The sequence below is a fragment of the Triturus cristatus genome, chromosome 9 (genome assembly GCF_964204655.1).
Source record: "Triturus cristatus chromosome 9, aTriCri1.1, whole genome shotgun sequence".
Taxonomy (NCBI): domain Eukaryota; kingdom Metazoa; phylum Chordata; class Amphibia; order Caudata; family Salamandridae; genus Triturus; species Triturus cristatus.
The window spans coordinates 1,004,638,770-1,004,666,036 of NC_140592.1; the positions used below are offsets into that span (position 1 = coordinate 1,004,638,770).

A 27,267-nucleotide genomic window follows, 5' to 3' on the forward strand; every position below is an offset into this window, starting at 1 on the left:
ATCCTACTTTCCTACAGCAATTGTCCAGACCCTTCCTTTATCAATGAGAGATGACAGAGGAAGGCATTGGTCAAAATTACCAATATGTATGGAGAAAGCTGGACACTTAGCTTTTACGATGTTTAAATTCTAGAGCTCTCTACCAATTGCTGAGTACTTAAACACTGCATGATCAAAGCATGCAGGATCCACCCACAGCATAAGATTCTTCTGGGCACATTCTAACTAGCCCTGCTAGGAAGTGAATTGGGCCCCAGACATCAGGCCATGTCTCACAGGGATGCAGATGAGGCAGGAAAATGAGGATGAGTGGTAAAAACAACAAACTTCATTATAAGAGCCTCTGGCCAGTCAGGGGCTTTTCCTTCCCAGTAGAAAGAGTCCATGGGATATAAAATTTGTGGAAATTCTGCATCAATTAATCACCTCTACATTAGTTCTAGGCCTGGATTTACTGGTTCTCAGACAACGCCCCAAAAGACAAAGTTCAATATTTTATTGAATTTGTCAGAGAAAGAAAGGCCACCAACCCAAATAAGTAAATCGGCATATGTGTCAGACTTGTCTCACTTCGGGTACTAGCACAGAATCTCTGAGGCATTCATTTATTTTTTTTTAACACGCATTTTATTAAGTTTTTGTACAAACACCTACAAATCCGTACACAATATTTATCAGCATACTCCCTGAGGATTAATCAAAAGCCCCCCGCCACCTATACCGTGCATAGTACAAGGATATACAAATCTTTCCAGAGTTATGCGTCAAATAAACCAAAAACCTGCATAACTAAAACCTACCCCTAACCACCATGAAAAGTATAGATGCCCTCCCCCTCCCTCAGTCCCCACCAGCAACGCAGGTATCCGTCTCTGTCCTCTGGTATTATACATCCCGAGGAATAACTATGTGTTAAGTTGTGCGATGTTCCCATCTTGTTCCGGGGCTATCTCCCCATCCATGGCCTGCCCTTCTCCATCATCATATGGTCTCTGAGGCATTCATGTTAGCTCTGCTTCTTTGGGGTGAAACCTACCCTCAAGCAAAAGATACTGAGTTTACCTTTTACGGATTTTACTCTGATAATGAGATGCATAAAATGAAAAGGTGGCTACACAGCAAGCACCAGAGCCGGACAGATTTAAAGTGTGCACCTACTTCACTATAGTCACAAGGACTCCAGATGCATCCGCGCTTCTACTAGCAAGGGTCCCAACAGAACCAATAATATCATCCTCAAATATGCTGCTTCCACCAAAGAGTACGTTCAAGAGGAAATGGAGCTGAACAACCAAGGGTGGCAGCAAGGACGCCCCTGGCAGCTTTCAAGCAGTTTCACACCACCCTCACCCTTGACCTCTCTGGTACTTTAGGATGAGCATTTCTGCACACCTAGTAGAGTGGCAAAACATAATACAAGTAGCATTTGTTTTGTCGGTCTTGAAGATTGGTTATGCTGAGTACTAAACCATTCCTTTCAATTTTAAAATCGAAATGTATCAAAATAGGCATATAAACTTAAATTATAAAGGATGTATACATTCTGTAGTAAAACAGGCATTTGAGCTGCTGCCAAGTCACTTCTTGTGATCGTCAAAAAAGGGAGCTTAGGCCCATTTTAGACCAAATATCAACAACTATTTATTGTAAAAAGAAAAATTTAGAATGCCACGAAATGCCCACAATTTAAGTGACGTGTTTTAGTGCCATTGAACCTCCAAGTTGTATGTTTTCATGTATATACATAAAGCTCCAAATTAGGGGGGCTGGGAGGTTAGGATTGGTCCATCGCATATCCTCCCACACAGTACTACAAAACATCAGTATTCTAATATTCACACCAACCTAACAGACAAGTTAATAGTATAAGATGCCCTATATTCCTTCCCCTAGTGTTTACGACATACGTTCATCAAGGGTATCCCAAAAATACAATTTAAGAACCATCACCTACCTAGGTAACTTGCTTCTTCATCTGGTTCAGCTCCACGCTAGGCGGGCACTGCAGTGCCTTGTGGGCAGCGGAAATAAGTTACAGGATTGGTAGCTCCCAGAATGCGGTGAGTAGGGCAGGTCACTGCTGATAAACCTCAGAGGGGCTTTTTCCTCCCTTCCCCTTTCGACGTTAAAAGGCTCATCATCTCTCCTTCTTACCCTTCATATTTTATAGGGCTTGCATTCTCCACCAAACACCAATGTGGTCTTTAATTTCCTCATAGTAGAGTAAGTGTGTCGGACATTATGTGTCTGTCTGAAAGCTATATATCCACTGATGCTACCTCGATAAGTTGTCCTTGCCATCATGCATGGTTCTGTGAGCTATACATGCACAGATGTTACTCTAGAAATATTTATAGTATATGCTGTGATGTCAGTGTGAGCATAAAACCATTCTTGCCTGTTATGGGACTTGAATATTTGTCAAGTGTGTTTAATAATTTGAATAATTGTAGAAATTATTGCAGATATTGCTTACTATTTGATGAGCAAGTAGCATTATTTAAGACTTTATATGTGCTTTCTTTAAAAAAAAAAAAAGGCTCACTTTGCCGGCTCTACATGAGTCTGTCGGAGGCCCTGGGCACCAGTGAACTATTCACTGGTAGCGATCACATATAGAGAAACCTATAGTGTGTATCCCCCAAAGGTATGGTGAATATTAGATTAGGTCCTGATTAAACACCATATTACCTGGTTGGGTACCTTCAGGCGTGGAATATGTAGGATAGAGGAGCAACCAAGGTTCTACTGGTCTTATTGTTTGTTTTTAATCTTGGCCTGAATCTCCACGGAATAAAGCAGAAGCATGAGGGATTTCGAAGTCAGTTTTAATTTGCACAGCTATTTCATTCATTGTTCACCATCACCAGCCACATTACCTGTTGGACTTGGCCCTTCTGGCAGGTTCACCCCTGGACTTTTTGGCTTTTTATTGGTGACTTGGTATGGTGATTGTTTGGTCTCTGCGCACTTTCCCTGTGTCCCAGGGTAAAGTGCGTGCGTGCTCTGAGTGCATGTGGTGAGATAGGCCTGCCCTCCCATAGGAATGCATGGGGAATGTATGTGTCCCTAGTAGTTCCTGATGCGTGGGGTGTGCAGGCCCGAGTTTGGTATGTGCGGACTCGTGGGAGTGAATGCTGCGCGATGTGTGCGGCGTGCATGTACCTAGTGTGGAAGTGCCACTTCTAGAAGTGGGCACTTCTGTGTGCAGTGTGTCTGTCGCGTGATTGGCTGGTCGTGTCATGTGACGGGCTAGGGATTCCCCAGAGTCAGGATGAGTCACCCAGTGGTGAATGGGGAGATCAGCAGCTAGATGGGTGGGAGGAGTACACCTGGGTCCTGAATAGGACAGGGTTTTCCACACACAATGCTGGCCCCGCCCCCTGTGGTGCGACTGACGACCCTAGCCCTGCCAGTGAATAGAGTGAGGGGCTGAGCACATCAAGGGTGCTCCCCAACCAGCTGCGACTGGTTTTCCCCCTCACCCTGAGCCCAGAACAAAGGGTTTGCCTGTATAAAAATGGGGCTGTGTCCCCACAGAAACTGTTCTCTGCCAGGATCTTACCTGAGGGGGGCTGCTGCTGCTGCTGGACCAGAGGACTGCCACCTGGATTACCTCCCTGCCTGGAGGCCCAGTGAGCTGGCCCTGGGTCCAGCCTTGCCCCCCCCACCCCTGCCTTGCTGCCTGCAAGGGAGAACTGTCCTGGACTTTGCTGTTATCCGCTTTAAAGCGCTGGGAGCGCTTTATTTGCACCCCTAAGCGCCTGGAAGCGCTTTTCTTTCTCCTGCGCGCCTGGAAGCGCTCTGGGTTTCACCTCTAGCGCCGGGAGCGCTTTATTTGTGGCCAAGCAGCGCTGCGCTGCAATGATCGGCGAGGGAACCCCGATGTAGGGATTCCCTGCTATTTCCGTCCTCTTCAAAGCGGGTGCCCACCCCGCATTGTGGTGCTTGCGGGAGCCTACCCCGCTTATTGGTAAATTAATATCCCTAGCGGGTGCCCACCCCGCCAGGGACCTTGCCGTAGTGAATTTCACCCCCCTCGCGGGTGCCCACCCCGCGTCACCACGATCGCAACTCACCGCCGCAGCCCAGGAAGTCAGGCAACGCTGACTGGGACGTGGGCGGGACCTGGAAGCAGGAAGCGACGAGAGCTCACCTCGCGCTCCTGCACTGGCCGGAGGAGAGAGGAATCCGGACGCTCGGAGCCCGGCAGGCTCCGCTCCCCAAGTCCCGGGTCCCAGGAGGGGGCCCGGGCGAAAGGAAGAGCAGCGCTGCCGAGACCGGAGCAGCCATCCCGGTGAGTGGGGGCCGAGTGGGGAAAGCGCCAACGCCCTAAGTGCGGGACGCCTCGTTACGGGGGCAGCAGTGTGAAAGAGTCCCCCGTGTGGGACTCTAACGGCAGTGGGGGCATTTCTGTCGTGCCTGCCCCAGGCACCAGGGCAGTGCGAGTGTCGGGCGGCCCCGGAAGGCAGCGGGCCGCCCCAACGTGTTCCCAAGCCCCGAGGCTCCAACGAGAGGGGCAATCTTTGTGGAGAGAGCCTGCGAGGCTCGAGGGGGCATTTTCTTTGGTTAAAGAGCCGTGAAGGCTCCAACGTGGGCATGACTGGTCTCGAGTGCGAGTAGCACTACAACACGACGGCTCATTGTTTGTATAGAGCCTGCGAGGCTCAGGGGCATTGCTTGTGTTTGAGCCCAGCGAGGCTCCAAGGGGCCAGTCCTTTGTGTAGAGCCCAGAGGGGCTCAGGGGAAAGTCCGTGGACAGAGCCTGCCAGGCTCCAGTGTTGGCCCCATCCTTGTCCTACAGCTGCCCAGCACTTAGTGGGCAGCTGCAACGTTTAGGTTGTGGCCTCTGTGTGTTGGCTGGCGCAGCTTGCGCAGCCTGGCCCTAACATTTGGACACAGGGCGCCCTTGCCCCTTCACGGCCAGTTGGCCTGGGACTGCCACAGGTGGTGGCTAATGTGAGTTCTTGCGCAATTGTATTTTCCCTTGTGGTTACACCTCTGAATGTTATGCATCATGTGTTTATGTGCTTAGACCCCTACAGGTATTGTGATACTTAGGTGGTTGTTTTCTCCCTAACACAGGTGGTGCTAGTGAGGTCCTGATTCCCTGCGCAATATTTTCCTAAGGTGGTTAGGGTTGCGTAGGTGGTACTTTCTGGTTACCAGTAGTTACTGGTTGTGTGCTACATATGTTATTTTGTACTACAGTATTATTCCTATGTTCTAAGTGCTAATTCCTGACAGTGGTCCATGTGGCCCTGTCCCCTGTATATATAATCCCTTGTAAATTCTGCCCGTGCCTGGTGGCACATTGTAGAGTGTGTGTTTTTATCTAATGTGTTGTGTATAATACAAAGGCTATTTTTATAGAATACCTTGTGTGGAGTTTCCTTTGTGGTGGGCCTTGGGTGTTGTTGCTGGGTGCGCGCGCAAACGCTTTACACATCGCCTCAGGGATAAGCCGGACTGCTCGTGCCAAGCTACCAAGGGGGTGAGCAGGGGTTATCTTTGGCGTGTAACTTCCTTGCCCTGACTAGAGTGGTGGTTTCTTCCTGACTTTGGCGCAAGCCTTAGCCAACCAGAAATCCCATTTCTAACATTACCTATATCACTTATGCACAGCTCGTGGTAATTGGCAGTGAATAGAACTCCCATTGAAAGTGAAACACCCCCATCCCCCTCCTTGGGAGGGAGGGGGGGCAGTGAAGTGGTAGGGCTATTCTAAAATCCTAATTTTGGTATGCCTTGATGAACGTATGTGGTTAGCACTAGGAGATGGAGTAAAGGGTACCTCATACTATTGGCTTGCCTAACTGTATATTTTCACGTGACCCAGGAGCTTAGTAGTGTCTTAGAACTTACTTTTCAAGGTCTTCTTATTATTTGGGTGTAATCTGCTCCAATATTTTTATCAATGCGCAGGTTGTTTGGAGAATACCTCCGGAAGAGGAGCATTTTCAGCTACATGTATGTGGCCGACTGTCTATTGAAAAGCCATTTCACAGCAGAATACTCCAGAACTTTAAAAGTTTAGTCACAAAAATGAAAATGTTAGGTGTGAACATCAACCATTAAACATCCACAGACATTTCAGTGCAGAACATGCAGTACCTGGGAACGATTAGCAACCTGTTCATAGAATATTAGAAAATAGAGCATTATGGCCCGTGTTTAAGAGTTTGCTGCTGAGTTATGTGCTCTTTAACTCATCTTTGACGAGGCAGGTGACTAAGCCTTCTCATTAGGCCCTAACCCATGCATACTTGACTCTTGAGCCAGATTGCTTCGTCTGCTCCCCTGTGAGCCCCTTGATGATGACCCTTTTGTACTTGGCGTGAAGTTGAAACGGCAACGCTTTTTCAACGTTCATAATGGATTATTACTAAAGGTTACTGGTGTTTTATAATAACGTTTCTTTAATCCTTCTTCTTGCCTTAGCGTTTATACCACCAAAATGATTATCTAGGAATGCCGCATCAAATTTTTGGTTTTCTTGGGCGCATGTACTTGCACTGAATCTTACATTATTGTGAATTGACTTTTGTGAATAATCTGTCTGGTTTGAGAATATTTCAATACTGTTGCATATAAATAAATACATTGGCACCTTTACTGTTTCTCTTTTGTGTTGCATACCCAGATCCCTGTAATCAAATTCAGAAGCCCCATATCACTCCTAGATCTGGCTTATTGTTTTTATTAACATTATTTTTTAAATAGCATTTGTGTTTTGTATGTAGCACCATATATTTATGCATACCTACCTTGGCAGTACATTAAAAAATCTCTTCCCTGCGACCCTGTTCTTTAATAAACCAGTGCTAAAAAACTTAGTTGAAGGTCTTTTGTCCAGTTAGACATCCTGATCCTCTGCTGGAGCTAAACATTGTGTTAGTCATCCACTTCCAAACCTACTAAAAGCCACACTTCTGTCTTCCAAGATAGTCCTTCTTTGTAGCCTTTACGTGAACTCTGAATCGGCATGATGCATAAGTAGTGCTCACATGATCAAAACACTGTACTCCACAGAATGAAGATGGTCTGAAGGACACAGCCTAGATTTCATTTCGGCACCAGGATTTCTTTTTATATCATTCTGCCCTGGCTGATAGATCCCTCCTCACTCTAAATATGAAGAGGGTGACATTACTTTTGCTAAAACCAAAGACTTAAAGCATTCAAATCAATTATTAGTTGACTCTGGTGTGGTGGTAGCTTTAAATCATTTTGTTCTCTGTTGGGTACTTTCCTCTAATTTTCAGTTTTTAAAGAGTAAATAACCAAATTTGTTGGAGACCCAACAGTTTATTTAGCTGGAGGAAATGTAATTATAGCAGCCTTTCTGTGAACTATAACGATTGCAGAGATGTATTAATCAGTTCTTATTGGATATCCACAAGACAATGCTGTATAGATTAATACAGCAGTGTTTTAGGAAGACATTGGATATCCGCTGATTAAACAGTGGATCAAATGAGCCCCTCTCCACACACCAGTAAGAAGGACGGTATCAAGAAAGCAAACCTGATACTTGATTCATGGGTGGAAATGAAGTCTTAGAAACCGAAAAATTGACTGATGCAAATCAGTATGGAGGACTTACAGCGAACACAAGCTCCAATTCCTGAAACACACATCCAAATTAGTGTGACGAAGATGGAGCTGAAGAAAGGGCAGAGCAGAGGAACAGGAAACTGAAGGAGAAATAGTCTGATGTGAAAAACGTTCCCTGCACCAACATTTTCTAGCTCAGCCATAAAAAGCAAAACTCTCCAGGGCTTCTTGCAGGAGACAACCACTCCTTGAAGATAAGAGCAGAGATCTTGGAAGCTAGTGCTAAAATGGTGTCACGAGTCTGCTTGTGCACAATGTGGAAACTAGAAACACAAACCCTCTTCGGCTAAGTTGACCCCTGCACAAACATTCCTGTGACACAAAGGGGCCCGAGATCTGCGGCAAGAAGCTCTGCTAAGAACCCAAAAGGGCAGAGTGCACAACTACATAGTCACAGCTTTCAAAATATTCTGTCTTTTCCTGGTAAGATGCTGTGGAGTCATTCAGCCCAATCAGAGTCCCCCTTTATGCCCTAACTACAGTAGTTTTCTCTTAACCAAAAAGAACCAGATGATATGGAGAAGGTCAAGAAATCCACAATAGTAAAGTAATATACGTAAATGAATAAATTGAATGCTAAATGAACACCATACTACTCAATGCCTTGCACTACAGACCCAGCCCAGAGACAAGCGTGCATTTCCTTTTTGTATAAATTATCATCTAACATAAGGAAAGCAAGATTCCGACAGTGCTGCTGCAGCAACCATCACTCCTTAGACTCTGACTCCCGAATGGAAGTCCCAGAGGGACAGACCTTTCTGCATAAATCGCTTGTGTAAAACGGCCAAGTATGGCGGCTTGTTTCATTTATTGGTTTTTTCCTTCATCTAAAATATTTGCTAAGGCTGAAGCTTGCTATTACATTAATTGTTTATGAATACAAGGGAAGGTGCCTTGGTGAATGTGGTACATTTGCTTATTATCCATCATTTAGAATTTCACTGAATACATGAGTATCCTATCACTCCCTGGGAATAAGGAGAGCGTACCAAAGGACACTATATAACCTGAGGTTGTTATTCTAGAACCCCAAGTACGCGAATAACCTCACTCTAGTGAGGTGCTACTGCCAGTCTTTGGTTTGCAGTAGTCCGATCTTTTAATTTCAAAAACCTTTAATGGAAGGCTTTTTTGTGCTTCGAAAGAGCATTTTTCCTTCAACGTAGAAAGAAAGTGCTATTCCACTCGTACAACTCGACTACGGTGATTTTATATCCACAAACCTGGAGTTGCTCAGTCCACATCATTCATATATATAGATCTGTCTGTCTATAGATAGATACTAGTTGTGCCCTTCAGAAATAATTTGTTTAAGTGGTACATTATCGTTAATAGATTTGTTGGGGTGCGTTTTGGCAGTTGCTTTTTTTCCTTGCCACTATCCTCCTCTGAGACTTAGAGATTTTCAGGAGAGTCACATATTGATAGTGCCTCTATCAGTCCCCTGCTGTTCAACATATACATGGCTCCACTGATCTCACTGATCTCTTCCTTTGGAATTGAGACCACATCCTACGCTCACGATACACAACTCATTCTGTCTCTGGAGGATAGATCAACATCAGCAGAGGAGAATTTTAAAGCCTGTTTCTCAGCGATCATTAAATGGATGAATAACAACCATCTCTGTTGTAACACCGACAAAACAGAGATTCTTCCCATTGGTAAAAACAACACGTTTCAACCCAAAGACTGGTGGCCAGAGGCTACTGCAGCCCCTCCATCCACTGTTGAGGTTGCTAGAAATCTGGGAGTTCTGTTTGACTCCTCACTTTCATTTAAGCCTCATGTCTCAAAACTAACGGGGACCTGCTTTAGCCACATTCGTACACTGAAAAAGTTCTTCAATGTCATTCCATCAGCAGCAAGGAAAACAGTAACAGTAGCTCTTATACTGTCGCGGTTGGACTACTGCAATAGCCTTCTCGTTGGGACTAACCAATCTTCCCTAAAACGGCTTCAGGTGGTCCAACATGCAGCTGCTAGACTGACTTTAGGACTTCCCCGTAAATCATCGGCCTCAGCTGCTTTGAAGACTCTGCATTGGCTTTCAATTCCGAAAAGAATCCTTTTTAAACTTCTTTTGACGACCTTTAGAGCCGTTCGAGGAGTCGGACCTGCCTATCTCTCCGCCAGATTTAAACCTTACACTACTGCCAGAACACTACGATCAAGCTCTGCTAATCTTTTGGCAGTGGGCAGGTTTAAACTGTCAACAAAGGGAGGCAAATCAGCCACGATTCTGGGAGCAAAAGCATGGAATCATTTACCTAAGGAACTGAGGGCAATACAACAGCAAGATCTGTTTAGACGTGCCCTTAAGACCTGGATCTTTGGTCTTTCTGACGCCTACTCTCTTGCCCTTATTTAGTTCGCATATTAACAGTCAGTCTGGTTATCTTTCAGCACCAGGAGGCTCCGTCCGGAGTGACAGTTGCGCTATATAAATCTACCATTCATTCATTCATATTGATAGTTGTTCCCTGGTTGCCCAACCGATTTTGGTTCTCTAATCCTCCTTAAGTTGTATATAACACAGTTCCTTCTGTATCTTGAAGGAATTATCTTGCAGCAGCCTAAATTGTTCACTTCTCATGACTTAATCTCTGAGCTTGGATGCTCTGTTCTGCAAGAGTTTACCTTGAGCCATGTGGCCAGTCATACAATATCAACATTATTCAGGCAATTAAAACGCATTTTTCTAAATGTTAATGCATATAAGCAGTTCGCTCTCATTTTACTTCAATGCTAAAGGAGTATTTTACCATTTGTTTTTATTTATTTCATGTCTTATTTGACCAAGTCTGGCTTTAAGTAGATTACTTTTAAGTCCTATTTAGCACCTATCAGTTCTTGTGGAACTCAGACCACAAATTATTGTTTCTACTCTGCTATGCATCATTTTAAGGGATTCCTCCTTTTATAACGTCTCGTTCAGGGACCACATCGTGCTTGGCATCTCAATATTTTTCAGTTTCTAGTTCATGTCTTTCAAAGCCCACGGCATCTATTGATATTCAGTTGGTAGCTTGGAAAACTGCCTTCACTATTAAACTTATATTGGCCTGGAAGATTAAACAAATTTGTGCAATTCTCTCAGCAGCGTTGGTGCCCATTCTTCATCAGAACTGAAAAGAAATTGTTCTAGTTCTCAGCGGAAGCATCAAATACCTTTATTTCTTTTTTGGCAATTTGTTGGGCACTATGTACGATTATCAGTTGCATTAGGTAGCCTTAGAATGAAATAGGGTAGTGGGAGAGAACGGAATGATAGTAGAAGATAGTAAACAAGGCCAACAAATTGTGGTCACATTGACAGTGTCTAGGTTTGTTGCATTCTAGCTTCCTTTTTTTTTTTTCTAGAAAAAGAGTTTGGTTAGTTCTCCAAGTTTGTTTTTTTGCATTTCTCTATTAATCAAATACATATTTAATAATTGTGACACATGCAGACCTCCCAGGCTTCTGTTGTTCATTTGGTTCTTTCCTGTAACTTGTACTGTTGAGTCTGACATCCTGGCTCGTGCACTCGTGACCAACGCGTCTTCCTAGTCTTTTCAGTGACCGGTTTTACTGTATGCGGTCTACAAAGATACCTTGTGGATAACTAATCTGATTTTGGTGAGCACATGACTTGAGTGAAGTCATTTGTGTATCTGAGCTTCAGATTTCGAAAACTGCATCTAATGGTACAATTGTACTTTCCTGTAAAAGCAGTGGATTTCTATAACTCTGTTGGATATGAGGAGATGCCGTAGGACTAAAAGTGCAAGATTCACTGTGGGTAACTTGTCCTGATTATAGCTTGACATCCACGCTAAATTCCCATGCATCCTTCCCACCCGACAAAGAGTTGAGTAGATGGAGCAGATTTTGATGACCGCTCTGAAAAAGAATCTATAGATGGATCTGAGCTGAGGAACACCCCCTTTTTCTATTCAAGGCCATACAAGTGTCGTTCAAAACTTTTTTGCATCTTATTCACTGTTCTTTTCGTCCATGCAACACCCATTTAACCTTAACAAGCCAAATGTTGCACTTGCTCTTTGCAAAACATGTGTGTTTGCTTCAGGCCCTTTTTTGCAACCAAAAAAAATACATTCATGCACTCTGGTTGTTTGGCAGCTTGATATCTGGCATAGTATCAATTCTCCGCAACTGCTCCTGTAAGAAACAGTATCAGGAAAGCAGTGGTCACATTTCAAAGTGACCGCACAACAAAATAGTGGAACAAAAGTAAAGTGTTTTGTGTCCCTTTTAACACTACAAATGTGTTCAGACTTTCTGTTTAATGATACCCCAGGTTATTTGTTACGTTTTTAAGTTGTTCTGAATTGAAGTCTTAGATGACAGGATGATTAAAGGTTTGTGTATGTGTAACCCATAGCCAGCAGCATATCCAGTTGCAAGTAAGAAATTATCTTTCTTTTTCCCATTTTGCCACTTTCATTCCATTGTTAATAAACCATTATTGGAATTACTAAGAATGAATGGAATAAATAAAGAAGGCAACCCTAAAGTCAAAGAAATGGTGAGCTTTGTTTACCTGTTTATTTGCTTTTAGTCAGTACATAACATTCCGTTAAGTAAGACATTCTAAGATTGTACGAGTATGGAGGGACAGGGATTCATCACCTAATGAGTAACTGTACCTGTCTATTTGTCCATAGTGTAAAATATGTATTACCCCATGTAGAGTGGGTTAACATTTCTAGCCGGTATCCTCCACTTTAAGATGTCTGCGATGGTGCTGCTTTTCATTTAATCTTATTGTCTTTACTGTTAGCGGTGGATTCTCTAGTTACCACAGATGAACGACACAGAATTTTGATGTGAAATAGTTTTCTGAAATACTTCTAGCTCAATGAGTTTTGAATAGTGCCACATCTGAAAGCTATCCTTATGCGGACTTCTTGTCCATCATTTGAAAAGGATGTCCTGGTTCCCCTTTAACTTGAATGGGAGCAAGACCGTTTGAGAGCTAAGAAAGTAGAAAATCTTCTAGTTTTATTCAAAGCATTATTCCCTTTTCCCTTGGTGGTTTTGGGGAGATCTTGTTATGTTCGTCTGTCAGGGCCCTGTTGTGCTCTTTATAACAATGTTTTTTCCAACAGGAAACTTGGACAAGCACGAGCAAATTGAGAAGCTGGTTGCCAATTTCCTGGGAGTGGAGTCTGCCATGGTCTATGGCATGGGCTTTGCAACGAATTCAATGAACATTCCAGCCCTTGTTAGCAAGGTGGGTATAAGAATGTGCAGCTCATGGATCCTAGCACTTTGTTGTTGAGCTGTTGTCGTTGTCTGGAATACCTGAAGATGGGAATGTTTACACATTGCACCCACCATGATTCAGTTCATGGTCCCGCTGTCTTCCCGCTGTGGCATTTCTGTTGCATCTCCAGACCTTCATTCCTAATGAATCCAGTAGAATTGGCTTGTGGTTGTGGTTGTCTCAGCAGCGTTCATTAGGAAGTGTCTTATATTTTTTCTCGAATTACAGGTGGTTTGATAAGAGTTTTGGTGCAAGAGCCTAAGGTGACCCCTTAAGGGGTTGCCACTGTGCATATGATTGTATTTTCAAGATACAACATGTTGTCACTTGGATTAGGAAGGGTGAGGTTCTGTGAAATGAACTATGATATCTGCTTTTTTTATAGCTAAAAAGTGCTCCAATTTAGGAGAGCATCAACTTCCTAAGGAAGCATCTAAAAAAAAGTCAGCTAGTTTAATACCTCTGATAAATTAAGAACAAAAAAATAATTTAGGAAAGAAGGCCCCTGCTCTCAATGGAGTGTGGGTGGTCCAGCAACTACCAGAATGGTGGAACAACCCTGAAGAGTCCAGTGGGAAACATTTCATACTCACTCCCCCCTTAGCATTGTGACCCCTCTTGCTGTCCTAACTCTACTGTCAAGTCTCTTCAAAACACCTCGCCCTACTGTAAATCCTTCCCACCCCGTTGAGACTGTATGCCTGCTCTTTCATCTCCTGCAACCGTTCTTCTGCACTATCTGCTGTAGACTTCCATTGTATGGGGCCTTCTGTTGTTTTGTAGCTAGGTTCTTAGAAGTTGCATCCATATGACCTATGTACCTACATATGTAGACTTTAGTGTTTAGCCTAAACGGAGTTGAAGCTTCTACGAAAGCTAGTGCATGTCGTGGAGAATGAGAATGATGTATAGATCTGAGAATCCATAATCTGCTTGTGCCACAGCATACCCACAAGTGAAAACTTTGTGTATCAGTTTACCTCAAATAGAAGGCATAGAACAGCGATCTCAAACAGACTGTGGTGAGTGTAATCTATTGAGTGCGCAGGTGATCTATGATTATTCAGCTCCGGTTAAAAAGGCAGTTTAGGATGAGAAGAGTCCAGATCCTTCTCATCATAATGTACCCATCCTTGGACAGTAGTTCAAACCCACAGTGTGATTTTCTGGCAATCCGTTAAGTTTGAGGAGGAAATAAAACTAACTTACCTCGGTCATTGGTTACTGCTTTTATATAGGCACCAGCTTTTGTAGGCAACATCGGTCTTAATCTTTGCCGTGCATCCATGGAAGATATAACCTCTGCAAATGTGAATACCCGTTGCCCACTCGGAAGAAAGAAAAACGTCTGCCTTTGTTGCAATAATTGAAGCAAAAAGGTTGCTCTTGAAGAGCCACGTAAAGGATTCAACAGACCCTGCATCTTTTTCGGACGTGGACCAGACTTTGTAGATAGTGACACATAATATGGCTTTTTCTGATGTGCAAATTAGTACGACTCCAAGTGGCCTATATCATGTAGCTGCATACAAATTCCTAGCACACGCTATCTCGGATATATAAATTAAGATAACAGTCAAATAATGCACATTGGTAATGTTTTATGTGGAAGGCGTCACAGTAGATGTGTACAGGCATTTGCAGTGTAGCTTTCCGAATCTTGGTGGCGAAGGACTGTTTCAATAGTTTTAAACTTATTTTTTTTGCAAGATGTGTCTTTTCACATGAAGTGCTTGTCTTTAGATGGGGTTTATCTGTAATAGTCTGTGAGAGCTTAGAAAGTAATGAATTTATTGGTGCTTCTAAGAGTCTTGTGAATGGTTAGTTCCTGGATGTGCATTGCACCCTGAGTTCAGATTACCCTATGTATCGTACATGTGTGATTTGTTTGGAGGCTTTCAAGTGATATTCGCACTTCTTACTGCTTCTTAGAATTATTGAATCTTCTGTTTTCGTTCCTAGACAAGTTATTTTAGTTCAGTTTTGCATTAATGTATAATGGGTTGCAGTAGTTGTTTTGCCAAGGGCCAGGATCCATAACGCGTTTCGTCTTTTGTTTGGTCAAGGCTGCTTCAAAGTACCTAAAGTGCATTTTTGAACAAGGGTTACATCAAATAAATAAGACCTGATTAACCCAGTATACGCAAGTGGATGTAGGTGTATAAAGGTGTGGTAGGTATAGCTTTCAAAAGCTTGATATGAAAGGATTGTTTCCAGTTGTTTTTAATTTTGGTGATATTGCTTTGTTCAATCCAATACTTGTTCTGACCTTCAGATGATTTGACTTGTAGTGCCAGCATGTTGATGTGTGTTTGTTTGAAATCGTCTGTGGGAGCCTTGAATGTGCTTTGTCTCAAGCCTCATCTGATATTCTTTCTATTGCTTAGTTTCTGGAGTCTAGTGATGATGTATTTGTAAGAAGGTCTTAAAGTCCTTGGGTTGTGATCATTATTTTGTCAAAAGCTTTGGACCCACTGTTTGAGCCTATGCACAAATTAGGTTTACAGCATCTTGGAAATAGGATATGTTAATATTTGCCTTGGTGTAGAGTTAGTGAGATGCACTGTAACAAGCTAGAAATTACATTACATATAAATAGTTTTTTTTAAGGACCCATCAACACCCTCCTCCCTAGAAAGACACTGGATTTTCTTGTAAATCAGAGTATTTCTGATGGACACTGAAAACTAAATGTAGTTCCCTCACCTTATGAATGTCCACAGGCGCCAGACTGGATCTGGATTTTTATCAAGCGTCTGCTCCTGCGCACCAGTAGATCACGTCATCGGACTATGCTCCATCTAGTATTGCTACCAGAAGCGACGGTGGCGAGCCACATTTAGGCACTGCCCAGTTTGCTGACTTCAGCTTCTTTCATTTCATGACCTTGGACGTGGATCCAGAGTTCCTCTCCAAACTTCGATAGTTTTTCATCGACTCAGAAATACGAGTGTAGGCTGAGGAATTGTCACACCACAATAACACCATAAGCTGTGCCTCGACTACAGTAAGCAGATGACTATCATTAATTCGCATGACTTTTGCCTGTAGTGTCTAGGTACCGGTCAGGGCTGGCAGTCATCCTATAAATGCTTTCTCGTTTACCCATAGGCTATCAGCGGGCTAGAGGAGAAGGTTTGTCACAGAACAGAAAAAACCTGGGATGATCTCATTTAAACAATGGACCCGCTCCCACTCCAGGTGATAGGAACTCTTCTGGTTTGTCATTGAGCAGATTCCCTGCCAAGTCCCATTCAAGTTCCAATTCTTCAGGTAACCTGAAGTCCAAGTCGCACCATAAGCTCAAAGTATGGTGGTACTCTTCATTTCGCCACTTTAACACGGGGTACAAGCCGCTTAGTCAACATTCCAAAGATCTGACTCTGCAGGCATTGTCCATCTACCAGCCCATCCCGAGACCGGTCAGCTCATGCTCGAGTTTTCTGGGCTGTTGTCAACCCTGAAGCAGATAGCGGCCTTTGGAGAGACCATGCTTCAAATGTTTTACATGAATGCTGGCTACCTCTTGAGTGCCTTCAGGTCCCATGGAGTTGAAGAGCCCGACAGGTGGGACCTTACCTATCACCGACTGACCCCAGTGTGCATCCTGCCTGCTTCGTGCTCCACTCCAGTCGGACTGCTCCTCCGCTGAATCCGGATCGGGCAGCACCTGCTCTCGATCAGATTTTGACCCAAGCCAGGCCCATTTCTTACTGTGAGATAATGAAGGCTCACCCTCCAGTGCTGGATAATCCCTAGTCTCTTCCTCAACACCAGTACTGATGGAGGCGGTGTTCTGCTTGGATTCAGTTGCGGTTTAAGGGCTCCAAAATGTTCTGCGGATAAGGACAATAAGAGTCTGACAACTTCCTCCCCATCATTACACTGATGCTGGACTGTTAATAGATTTACAAAAGGCTAGTGGCTTTGATACTACTTTTGAAATAGAATCAAGACCTTTGCCAGAAAAGTTCCTCGTTCAGTTATTTGCTGAAAGGCAGGAAATCATCATTTTCTGACTGTAGCAGCCTGGGCCTTGTACGTTTGAGCCCTCATTACTATTCAATGAGGGCCTAATGGACATCCTGATGGCATTGTGGATGAAGCAGTGGTTGGTTCCCTCATTTAGTCACCCAGTAGCTAGGCGGCATAGGCCAGACCCTGAAGACCAAGCTTTACAAATGTAACACCCAGCTCCTTATAGCTTGGTGATCCAGGATTTCAAAAGTAGCCTTCCTAATGAGTTTCCGTATGCACTGCAAGACAGTGTGTCAAAAAGTGTGTCCGTCTTTGGCAAAAGTGGGTTCTCTTACTCCAGCTTGGTTCTTGGCTCCCCAACCCTGTCTATCTCATAAGCAGATACCTAAAAACTCTTTGTGACTTGGCAAGCGAGAGCTTGGCAGACGTCCTTGGTGAATTCTTACCCAAATAATCCAGGATGAACAGGACACTCCGAAATGTATTGTGGGCTGGTGTGAACACAACGGACTGACTGGGCCATGCCATGGGCACCAGTGTCATAATCTAATTCCATGCCTGAATATGTGCAGCAGATATTTACGGCGACATTCCAGCATCCTTTATCGAAATGCATTGTAATAGTTCCAGAATTTTCGGGGAAAAGGCTGACTCTGTTCTGGAGTGTTTCAATGACTGCTGTGTTCAAATCCGCTCCTTAAGGCTTACTAGAACAGGCCCGTCAGTTCCACCAAAAATAAAAAAAGATTTAGAGGACACTCTCGGCCTAGCACCACCTAAATTTAGGGAAGCCAAACAAAAGACTCTCAGCCCCTAGGTTCACAGCAGAGCTAAAGGCATAAAAACCTATTGTTGTACCTAGATTCAAACTATCCACCTGCGGCGGCAGAAGCTTCTTTCCAGGCACGTCAAAAGCATAGAACACTTTACCACTACACATTAAAAATGCGCCCAATCTGTTGAGTTTTGGTAAACATCTTAAAACGTGGCTCTTCAGCATCTGCTAGATCTGATCTTTCCGTTCAATCTCTCTCCTTTGTCAAAGCCAGCGCCAAGACGCCCTCTGGTACTCAAGCGCCTTAGACATATTAAAATACCCTAACAGGGCATAGCTTACTGCCAAAAGTTAGCCCTCGCAGCCCATACACTCCCAGCAGGCACCTTTTCACAGCCCCAACAGAGGTGTGAACACCACAAGAACAACAATCTTAATCTTACACCACACTTGCCACAACAGCTACCAAGCACTTTGATTTCTCCTCCCTTGGCCGTGCTCAGCCTTTAGGGCCCAAATTAGATTTTAAATATCCGGCTGGAAAAGAACATGAAATCTTGGGTGATGAAAATAGTTCAGAGTGGTTACATACTGCCCTTCACATTTTCCCACTTACATCTCACCTGTTGTCACTCAGTAGATCATGCTGCCATCCTTGTGCAGGAAGTTCAGTTGGTTGTGGCCAAAAAGGCCATAGAGAAGGTACAGAAGGCTGAAAAAGACAAGGAGAGTTTCTGCCAATATGTTTTGGTGACCAAGAAAGATGTACTGGGGTGAATGAATGACATTGTTCTGCATTCTGTCCATCAATGTTCTTTTTGCATTTGTCAGCCCGAGTGGGACAGGCATGCCCAGACGCGGGTCCCGTGCTCTCCATGCCACTGGAGTCAAGCTATCCTGGCTGATGAGGGCTGAAAGCTCGAAACCGGTCCTAGGATGCTAGTTTCCAGTCCAGGGAGGACCTGGCCTGGCAGTTCGGGCTGGACTGTTCCTATTGGGCACAGGGTCAAGACTGATTTGCATATGGCTGTTTCCAAACTGGAATGGCATGGTGAGCAAAAAAAGATGGATTTAGGCCCACATCTCTGTACTGGGGTGAATGAATGACATTGTTCTGCATTCTGTCTATCAATTGTTCTTTTTGCAAGAAAGATGTAGGGCACAGGCCGATTTTTGGATCTTCATTCCCTGAACTCTTTCTTATAGAGGCATACATTTAGAATGTGAACTCTTGCTAAGTCCTTTCCTCCCTTGCTCTAGGGGACTGAGTGGTGTCCTTGGACATGCAAGATGCATACTTTCATGTACTGGTCCTGCTGTCCCAACTGATGCTGCCTTCGGTTTGTAGTTGAGTTGCGGCAATTCCCATTTGCTGTTCGTGTGTTTACGAAAGAATTATCAGTTGCCGTTGCCTGCCTTTTCAAGTCTGGAATCCCATACCTTGATGACTGGTTGCTGAAGGCAGCTCGCCACAGTCCGCTGCAGACCACCTGCAGGTAACGGCTACCCGTCTTCATTGTTGGGGTTTTCGATTAACGAGCCAAAGTTCCATCGAGTGCCTCCACAGACTATTGCTCTTCATAGAGGCCATTCTGGGCAAAGTGCTGTTGAGGGCTTCCATACCCCTGCAGCAAGTCTGGGACATTCAGAATAAAATCTTGATGTTTCAGGCTCAATCCTGCTATCCGTTGCGGATGAGTCTGCAAATTCCTGGACTCCTAGCTTATGCATCATTCTGGTCCTTTATGCCTGTTGGCACATGTGAACCTTGCAGTGGAACCTCCACTTTCAGTTGGTCCAACAATGGACTGCCTGCCCATCTGACAGCATCTGTCTCTTAAAGGAGACAGTCGAGGACATTCAATGGTGAACACCAACAGTCTTACAGCAGACAGTTCTTCCTGCCCCAATCACACCTCACAGTAGTGACAGACTGACAGACGCGTAATCTCTGGGTGGGGCAGCTGTCTAGAAGTGAAAGCTGGGGGTCTCTGGCCCCCACTGTATCGAAATTTCCACGTCCATCTTCTGAAGCTTGAGACATTTGCTTGCTCGGAAGACCTACTTCCCAGCCATCAAGTGGAGGTTAAATTCAGATCTTGACAGACAACTCAATTACTAAGTGGTACTACATCAAGCAGGGCGACTTAGGGTTGTGGACCTTTTACCTGGAGCACAGCGCCTATTTACATGGTATACCATGAGGAGTTCTTCCTAGTAGCCAATGATTAGGCAGGATCGCTCAGGTCCCAGGCAGACAATCCTAGCAGGCATCATTTTGCAGACCACCAACTGTGTCTTCATCTGGAGATGGCTCAGGGTATCTTTGCTTAGTGGTTTGTGCTCTGGGTAGATCTGTATGCCACCACAGAGTGTACAGTGCTACAATTACTGTGTCCTGGAAATTGCACCAAGAGGATTTCTGTGAGACTCATTCGGTATGCACTGGGGCTCAGGGTCCTGTACATCTTCATCACTACCTCTCTGGCACAGAGGTTTAAAGAAAGTCAGGACTCATCCGTCTCAGATCATCTTGATAGCTCTGGTTTGGATTGGATCTGTTGAGCCTGAGCATTTGTCCTTGGATCAGTCTACCTCTTTGTGAGGACCTCCGGTCACTGCAACAAGGTAGGGTTCTGCCCCTGAATCTCCATAACCTACACCTCTATGCAGGGAGTTTGAGCAGCGATGAATGAGGGGTTTCGATTTAGATGTGATTATTTTTTCTAGAGACTTCTATCATATCTATTAGATTCGGTCATTGGGCGACATTTGCGGCCTGTTGTGGGTATTTTTCTTCTACAAGCCACGTTATCTTATATTTTTCTGTTCCTCCAATCTTCGGCTGAGGAAAGTTTTGCATTTGGATTCTATCTGGAACCTTCAGCCTTTTTGCATTTGCCAGATCAAACTTAGTTATTCAAGTCACCAGTTGTGATTACATTTCTCAAAAGACTGACTTCACTGTTTACACCAATGCCTTTCATTATGCCACAGTGGGACCTTAATGTTTTCCTTAATTTTTTTAATGTGCTTGCCTTTTGTGCATATGCATAACTATTCTTTGTGACTGCTCACCATCAAGATGGTGTTTCCTATAACAACTACTGCTCGCCTCAGTCCTGAACTGCAAGCACTGTCAATGCTTCCCCTATACAACACCTTCTTCCCTGAGAAATTGGTTCTGATACTTGTGCTTCATTTTTGCCGAATGTTGTATCGATGTTTAGCATGAGTCAATCCATTATCCTATCTGCCTTTTTCTCTCTACCACTTTCCTGTAGGGAAGATGAAAAGCTTCATTGACAGACCCAAATAGAGCTCTGTTAATACATTGAGTGTACGAGAGTAACCAGTAGATTAACAGCTTTTTGTGGGGGTTTAGTAGTATGAAGAAGGGGAAGATGGTGCAGAAACACCCTGTGCGGGTGGATAAACCTGTACGTATAAATCTGCTACGCCTGGCCAAGAAGGAGCACACACATGGCCTATGCTTGTCGCACAAGAGCCTAGGGTGCTTGAACAGAACTGGAAAGGGTTGTTGCTGTAATTGGATATCTGACATGCTAAGTGGGCATCCCTCATATATTCACCAAGAACCACTGCCTTGTCAGTCAAGTCCCTGGAGAATGCAGGTTTGCCCACTGACTTCTGCAGGACTTCTTGGTGTGAGTAGACTCTCCAGACCCTCCACGATTTGGGATGTACCGCTCTGGTATCTATCTAACCGGTTAGGAATCTGCAGTTAGAAATATTAATCAGAAGTACACGTTACTTACCTTCTGGTGAATAGTCTATCCAACAGATTCCCTGCTGCCTCCCCCCTCTCCTTTCTATGAAGTGAGCTCTTGTGATTATAACAAGGCTGTTTGGTCTGCATGTGAGGGTTTGGGAGTGTTCAAGATAAACTGACATCAGAGTTTAGCGAAAATGCCAATATACTGCACTGTCTGTTTTGGAAGCTGTGTGAGACCAGCACGGACTCTGATGGTTCCACATACCGGCACGCTGCAGCAATTAAATGGAAAAAATCCAGATCCAGTCTGATCTGAGTAATCTGCGGTTAAATAGTATGCACCACAGAGAGCATTGCAGGAGGTAAGTAGTTCATCACGTCCTATATTTTTCCAAATCCATCATTAAGTACAGAAATGTCCCTTCTCACACTTGGCCTGTAGGCCCTTGATGTGAGGAGTGCCCTCTGCTTCTATTTAAAGTATAGAGAAATGTGAGAGGCCAAACAGATGTTCGTTCATTATTGCATTATCTGTTGGTGAGAATGAAGCAGGCATTAGCCCAATGCTTTGTTTCTTACACCTTTTGACCAAAGACCTACAAATAAATCCTTTTTAGGATCCTAGGCCCTATTCTGGAAGAGCAAAGTGGCTGCCAAAGCCTACTTTATTAATGTTCCAGTTTTTGGAATTTGTAGATCTCCCAGGAGATCAGTCCATATGTTTGCAGTGCACTACTTCCTATACATTTACCAAAGGGCAGATTACCAAGGGAGTTAAGCTTCTCTGCTTGCTTAGTGATTTGTATTCTATCTATGACTAGCTTTCTTTTTATTGTCTTGTTCCATTTTCTTACCTCTGTGATGCATAGAGGCTTGGTATTATTTGTCTTCATGAATATGACTGAAGATCCGTTTATGCAAGAGCAAACCTTAATGTTTATTGGGATTTTTTGCAGATTTATTGAACAGTCCTTACATTTACTTGCAAAATATGAAAGTGGACAAAGTGGTCTTTTATCCTGCTGCTTACTTCCAGACTTCAGGTTAATTGTTCACCCAGCTGTCACAGCTTTGTACTCTGCGGCAGTCATTGACCCTGGCTGGCTTAGAGTGAAGTTTTCATTGCGTTAGGATGTATGGCCTAGCTCATCACTATCTTTATTTTTCTTCTAAAATACATGATTAAAGAAGATTCAAAAGACATCCTCTAAATTGTGTTTAAGATTCAACGGGCTGTGTTTACAAGAAAACACAATACGCCTTTAAGTGACTATAACCTAAAAATGAAAAATGTTCCCCCCTTTTTAAATGTTCCGGGTCTCACTGTATAGAGAAAGATTCAGTGTTCATAAATTAATTGAAGATGAATGGAGTAGAGGGAGTACAAGTTAGTAACTTTCCCATATTCTTTGTTTAGTTAAGGGGATTCGATCATTGTGGATATAGTGATAGCAGTTTTTGTATTAGAGCTGGCATTGCATTGGGCGAGTCCTCGTGTGGCCTTTTGACTTAAGGTGTTCTCTGACTGAAGGAGTTGCAGCTCTTGAGACTGAGGAGTGTATGAAGTCGTTGTATAAATGTTCCTCATTAATTCAGAGTGCTATTGTTTACAGGGCTGCTTGATTTTGAGCGATGAACTGAACCATGCGTCATTGGTACTGGGAGCAAGGCTGTCTGGTGCTACCATTCGAATCTTCAAACACAACAGTGAGTATTCTTGAGCCATATTCCTTGGCATGGTCTGGCATTTGGGGGATTGAATGGTTTTCTGTGTAGGGACCAATATACACTGCACTTCCTGCGCACTTGCAAAAACATGTTAAATTTGAGGGGTTTCTGGGTCTAGTACAATTCCATTGTTCTATTGTTCACAATTGAGAAACATTTTCACTTTTCTTGTGCAGTAGTCTGTCATCTAATCCTTCTAAAGAGGTCAAAGTCACTCTTCCTTGCCATTGGGGTTCAGCTGTGCAATTCCCTTTCCTTACTCAGATAAAGAAAACTAAATCCATCTTGCTTTCTATGAAGCTCTAAGCATTTCCCCCCGCTACCATAAGCATCCTTTCTGGTATAACTGTTGGCAGTATAAATTACCAATGAAGGAATTTCTGCTAGAGTAAAAGAATCTACCTAAATCGTATTTTAACATATGTCTGCCCAAGACCTGGCTATACACCCACTCGGTGACAGCTGCTTTGTGTTTGGTAAACATTCAGAAAAAAAGATAGTTTTGTGATGATTAAATAGCATAGAAGCTTGATGTCAGGTATTGATCTTCTTAAATGGAGTTTGGCATTGATCTGACAGCCTTTTTTTAACAATATGTGTGTGTTTGTTTGCATGTATATAGCATGTGTGGCTTTATGTACACTTCCTCTGCATGCTCCTGCCATTTAGTGTTGGGCGCAGATGTTTGCTACATGGTTTTTTCTTTTAAGAAGTCAGAGTTCCAAGACCTGTTGTGACTACACTCTTGGACCACAGTGCACAAGCACACTGACTCCACCTTTGATTGGCTTCATTGCCATCAGGCTTTTATGTTTTAGAACAGTGCTCCAGGATTGATGTTGTAACTCGCAGGTTCTTTCTTCTCATTTCCAGCAGTTCACCTCTACTACTGCAACGAAAATGCTACTGTCAGAATCTAGCCTTCTGCAATGCCGGAACTTTAGATCTGTCGGTTGCTGATCACTACGCTTCAGTGCACTGCATACTCGAGCCGCTATTCTTGACTAGTCTTGAGTCCTCGTTGATGCTTCCTTGCGAATGCACCTAGGACAAGGGTATGAAACGTACACACTTTCAGTTCTGCTCTAGGTGCCACATGAATACCCCTGGAGTGATCATCTTGAGTTTTGAAACGTCTGCCTCTCCCTAGAGTACATGGAGCCATCCTGCGAAGCCTTCCTCACCTTCATCTGCAAAAGAAACCTCAAAGGAGGAAGGCTCATCTCAGTGTGTAAGTGTGCAAAGATAGGCCTATTCAGAGACACAAGACATTTTCGGAGTTAAAGATGTGTCCGCTGCAGAGAAAAACATTCCAGTAGGTCAGGCAGAGTCCAGAGTCTGTCTTCTCGAGGCCTCCAACATCTAGGAGGAGGTAGAGTTTCTTAAACTAGCAGTGTAACTCATGCCAGTATATGGGCTGAAGTCAAAGTCAATGCTCAGCACCTCTACAGCGCCTCAAGGTCAGTCTTTAGCCTAAAAACTCCCATTGACAAAGGCATAGCACCACTCCCAAGCGAGTGGCATTGAGTCCCAAGCTTAACCAAAAGCAGCACAGACCTTAGGGTTCTGCTCTTCCAGCCAGAATGCCCTAGACTCGAAAGGCTGGATCGTCACCTATGAAGATCCTATAAAAGGGCATGGATCTGCTCTCCGCTTCCACACTGACTTTGCATCGTAAAGCTGCACTGTGCGCCGACATCACCACCACATCCCCAAGCCTCTGAAAAGACACACTCTGAGCCAAAATCAATGCTGAAAGCACCTCCGCAACTGACACTTGGGCCAGGGCCGAAGCTCCCCTCGATGCCAAAGTTGAACTCCACAGAGGGGTCCATCTTTGAGAAACTTCTAAGAGGTCCTGGATACAAAGTAGAATTAGCTCTCCATAAGCACATGGACAAAATACTTGCCAAACCACCGGCCCCAGGACTCATCCAGATGCTAAAAAACATTGGTAGGCCTTTGAGAAGGAACCAGGACTATGCCCTTACATACCACCAAGTCCTTGAAGGGTCATGGATTCTGCTACAAGCCCAACACCATTCCCACCACTTCTACAAATACCTCCTCCACCTGTACCACTGCCCACACCCTCCTTCATCTAAGCCGCAGGACACTGACTCCGTGTAGGGCAGTCCTTACTACTACCGAGGCCCCTTTGACGAACCCGTAAGGCCCTCAGACTGTGGTAAACCCCCAAGCTGATCCAGACCTCTAGCCCTATGCTGCCAAGTTCTCCCCACAAGATGATACCACTGCATATCATGCAGGAATACAAACGGCTACACAGCATCATTAGGTCAAACTACACCGACTGAGGATTCAGGATGACTTCCTGGTCAATGCCTGTCTAAGACATAGCTTTGGGTGCAATAACTCCCCATGCTCTAGGGAATGCTGAGGTCAACCACTGACAACTTTAAGGAACTGGTAAAGGCTAAGATTGTCACTCCCAGAGTGAAGATTAAATATAGGCCTACCCTTGACGATCTAGATTATATTTGTAGAACGATTGCCCCTAGCTCCCTCGTTGTTTACACAGAAGGCTGACAAAGAGTCTAAATTGATGACACTGGAAAGCAGGTAGCACTTGAAGCAACCATGCATTGGCACATTTCAAACTCAATAGGTTAACCTTTCCAGGTACGACTGGTACCAGTGGAAGGAGACATTGGCGCTGGGGAAGCCTCTACCAGAGGCCCATTGTAAAAGAGGACAGGAGTTGGTTGCTGAGGGGAAAACAATTAGCAGTGCCAACTTCAAATGCACCCTCGACGTGGTGGATACAGCCACTAGGGGGTATCAATACCATCCTCCCCCAAAGGCATGCCTGGCATAGGTTGTCGGGGTTTAGGCCTGAGGTGCAACTGCTCTTCCTTAATGAGACTTTTGATGGGAGGGGCATCTGTTCTACATCACTGCCTAATTATCACCAGCAATACGAGAAAATTACATTTTCAGCTGCAGCGGGTTCTGCCCTTTCTCAGCTCAGTTACAGGCAAATGCATACCGGATCAAACGGAGGGTAATGCCATTCCAACAGCTACTGCCTCTTTTTAAGACATACTGTCTCATTACTGTTTGAACTGTCATTAAACTGTTGGGGATGATGGTTTCATTCATAGAGATTATACCATGCGTCTACTACAAAAATGCCTCTCAAGGCAGTGGGGAGAGGTGAAAGAGCATTATCGACATCTAGTGTTAAGGACGAGAGCGCAGCACTCTGTTTTTGTGGAACAACAATAACCTATTGCTAGGCTGGCCCTTTCTAGACCCCCACCACCGACACATTTCTTGTGAGGTGGGGAGCTCATCTCTGAGGTAGCTGTGCAAAGCACCTGGACCCCTCAACACCAGGAGCACCATATAAACAATGTGGAGCTTCAAGCCATCAGGCTAGCTGTTAAAGTGTTCCTCCCTGTACTGTGATGGAAAACCGTGCTAACAGAGGAGTACAACATGACAGCTGTGTTCTACATCCGGAAGCAAAAAAGTGCAAGTGATGTCGCGCTACTATGCAGTGCCTAACTTAAGCCAGAGGTTTCTGGTGCTCTGCACCAGCACTTAATTGTCAGCACCGGCACGTGTGACAGTCTTCCACAAGGTGGCGCTGTCTGGCTAATTTAGAGTTGACCACAACAGTTAATTATTAATTCAGTATACATTAAAAATGACTGAGCTGCTGCCCAAGCTATTCTTAAAGCCTTTGGGAGCCTGAAATAGTCTGAATTGTCACTCTTGTAGGAGTGTGATGGTTAGTCTATGTCACTATTCTATTTATTTTCTGTTGGTTTTTTTCAAATTAAGCACTGGCTACAAGATTTTTGGTGAGTTTGATACCTCCCCTGAGACAGAGCTCAACTCACCAAATGGGCCACCCAAGGCAGAAGAGCCTCATTTGCAGTGGTGGTTTGGAGGACAGCTGAAGAACTAAAATTGCAGCTGCTCTCCATTGTAATGAAGACAACTGTTTTGGCAGACCTTTTGCAACCAGGACCAGCAACAACCGAGCCCCTGCTTCAATTTAAGGTCCCAGGCACAGATACTTTAATAACTACCTGGTTTTTGCCCACCTATTAGTAAAAAAACTGTGGGTCACCTGGCGTTGGACTATGCACTTGACCATCTCCCAACTAAGTTCTGTATTCTGGAGAGTCT

General features: G+C 44.2%; 1 protein-coding gene across 1 annotated transcript in view; it reads left to right on the forward strand.

The window, feature by feature from the left end:
- SPTLC2 (serine palmitoyltransferase long chain base subunit 2) overlaps positions 1-27,267 on the forward strand; it is a 384,930-nt gene that overhangs the window by 163,264 nt on the left and 194,399 nt on the right. Inside the window, exons 5-6 of the mRNA XM_085626636.1 lie at positions 12,732-12,856; positions 22,992-23,085. Of these exons, the coding sequence (XP_085482762.1) occupies positions 12,732-12,856; positions 22,992-23,085 (219 nt within the window). The remainder of the gene's footprint in view (positions 1-12,731; positions 12,857-22,991; positions 23,086-27,267) is intronic.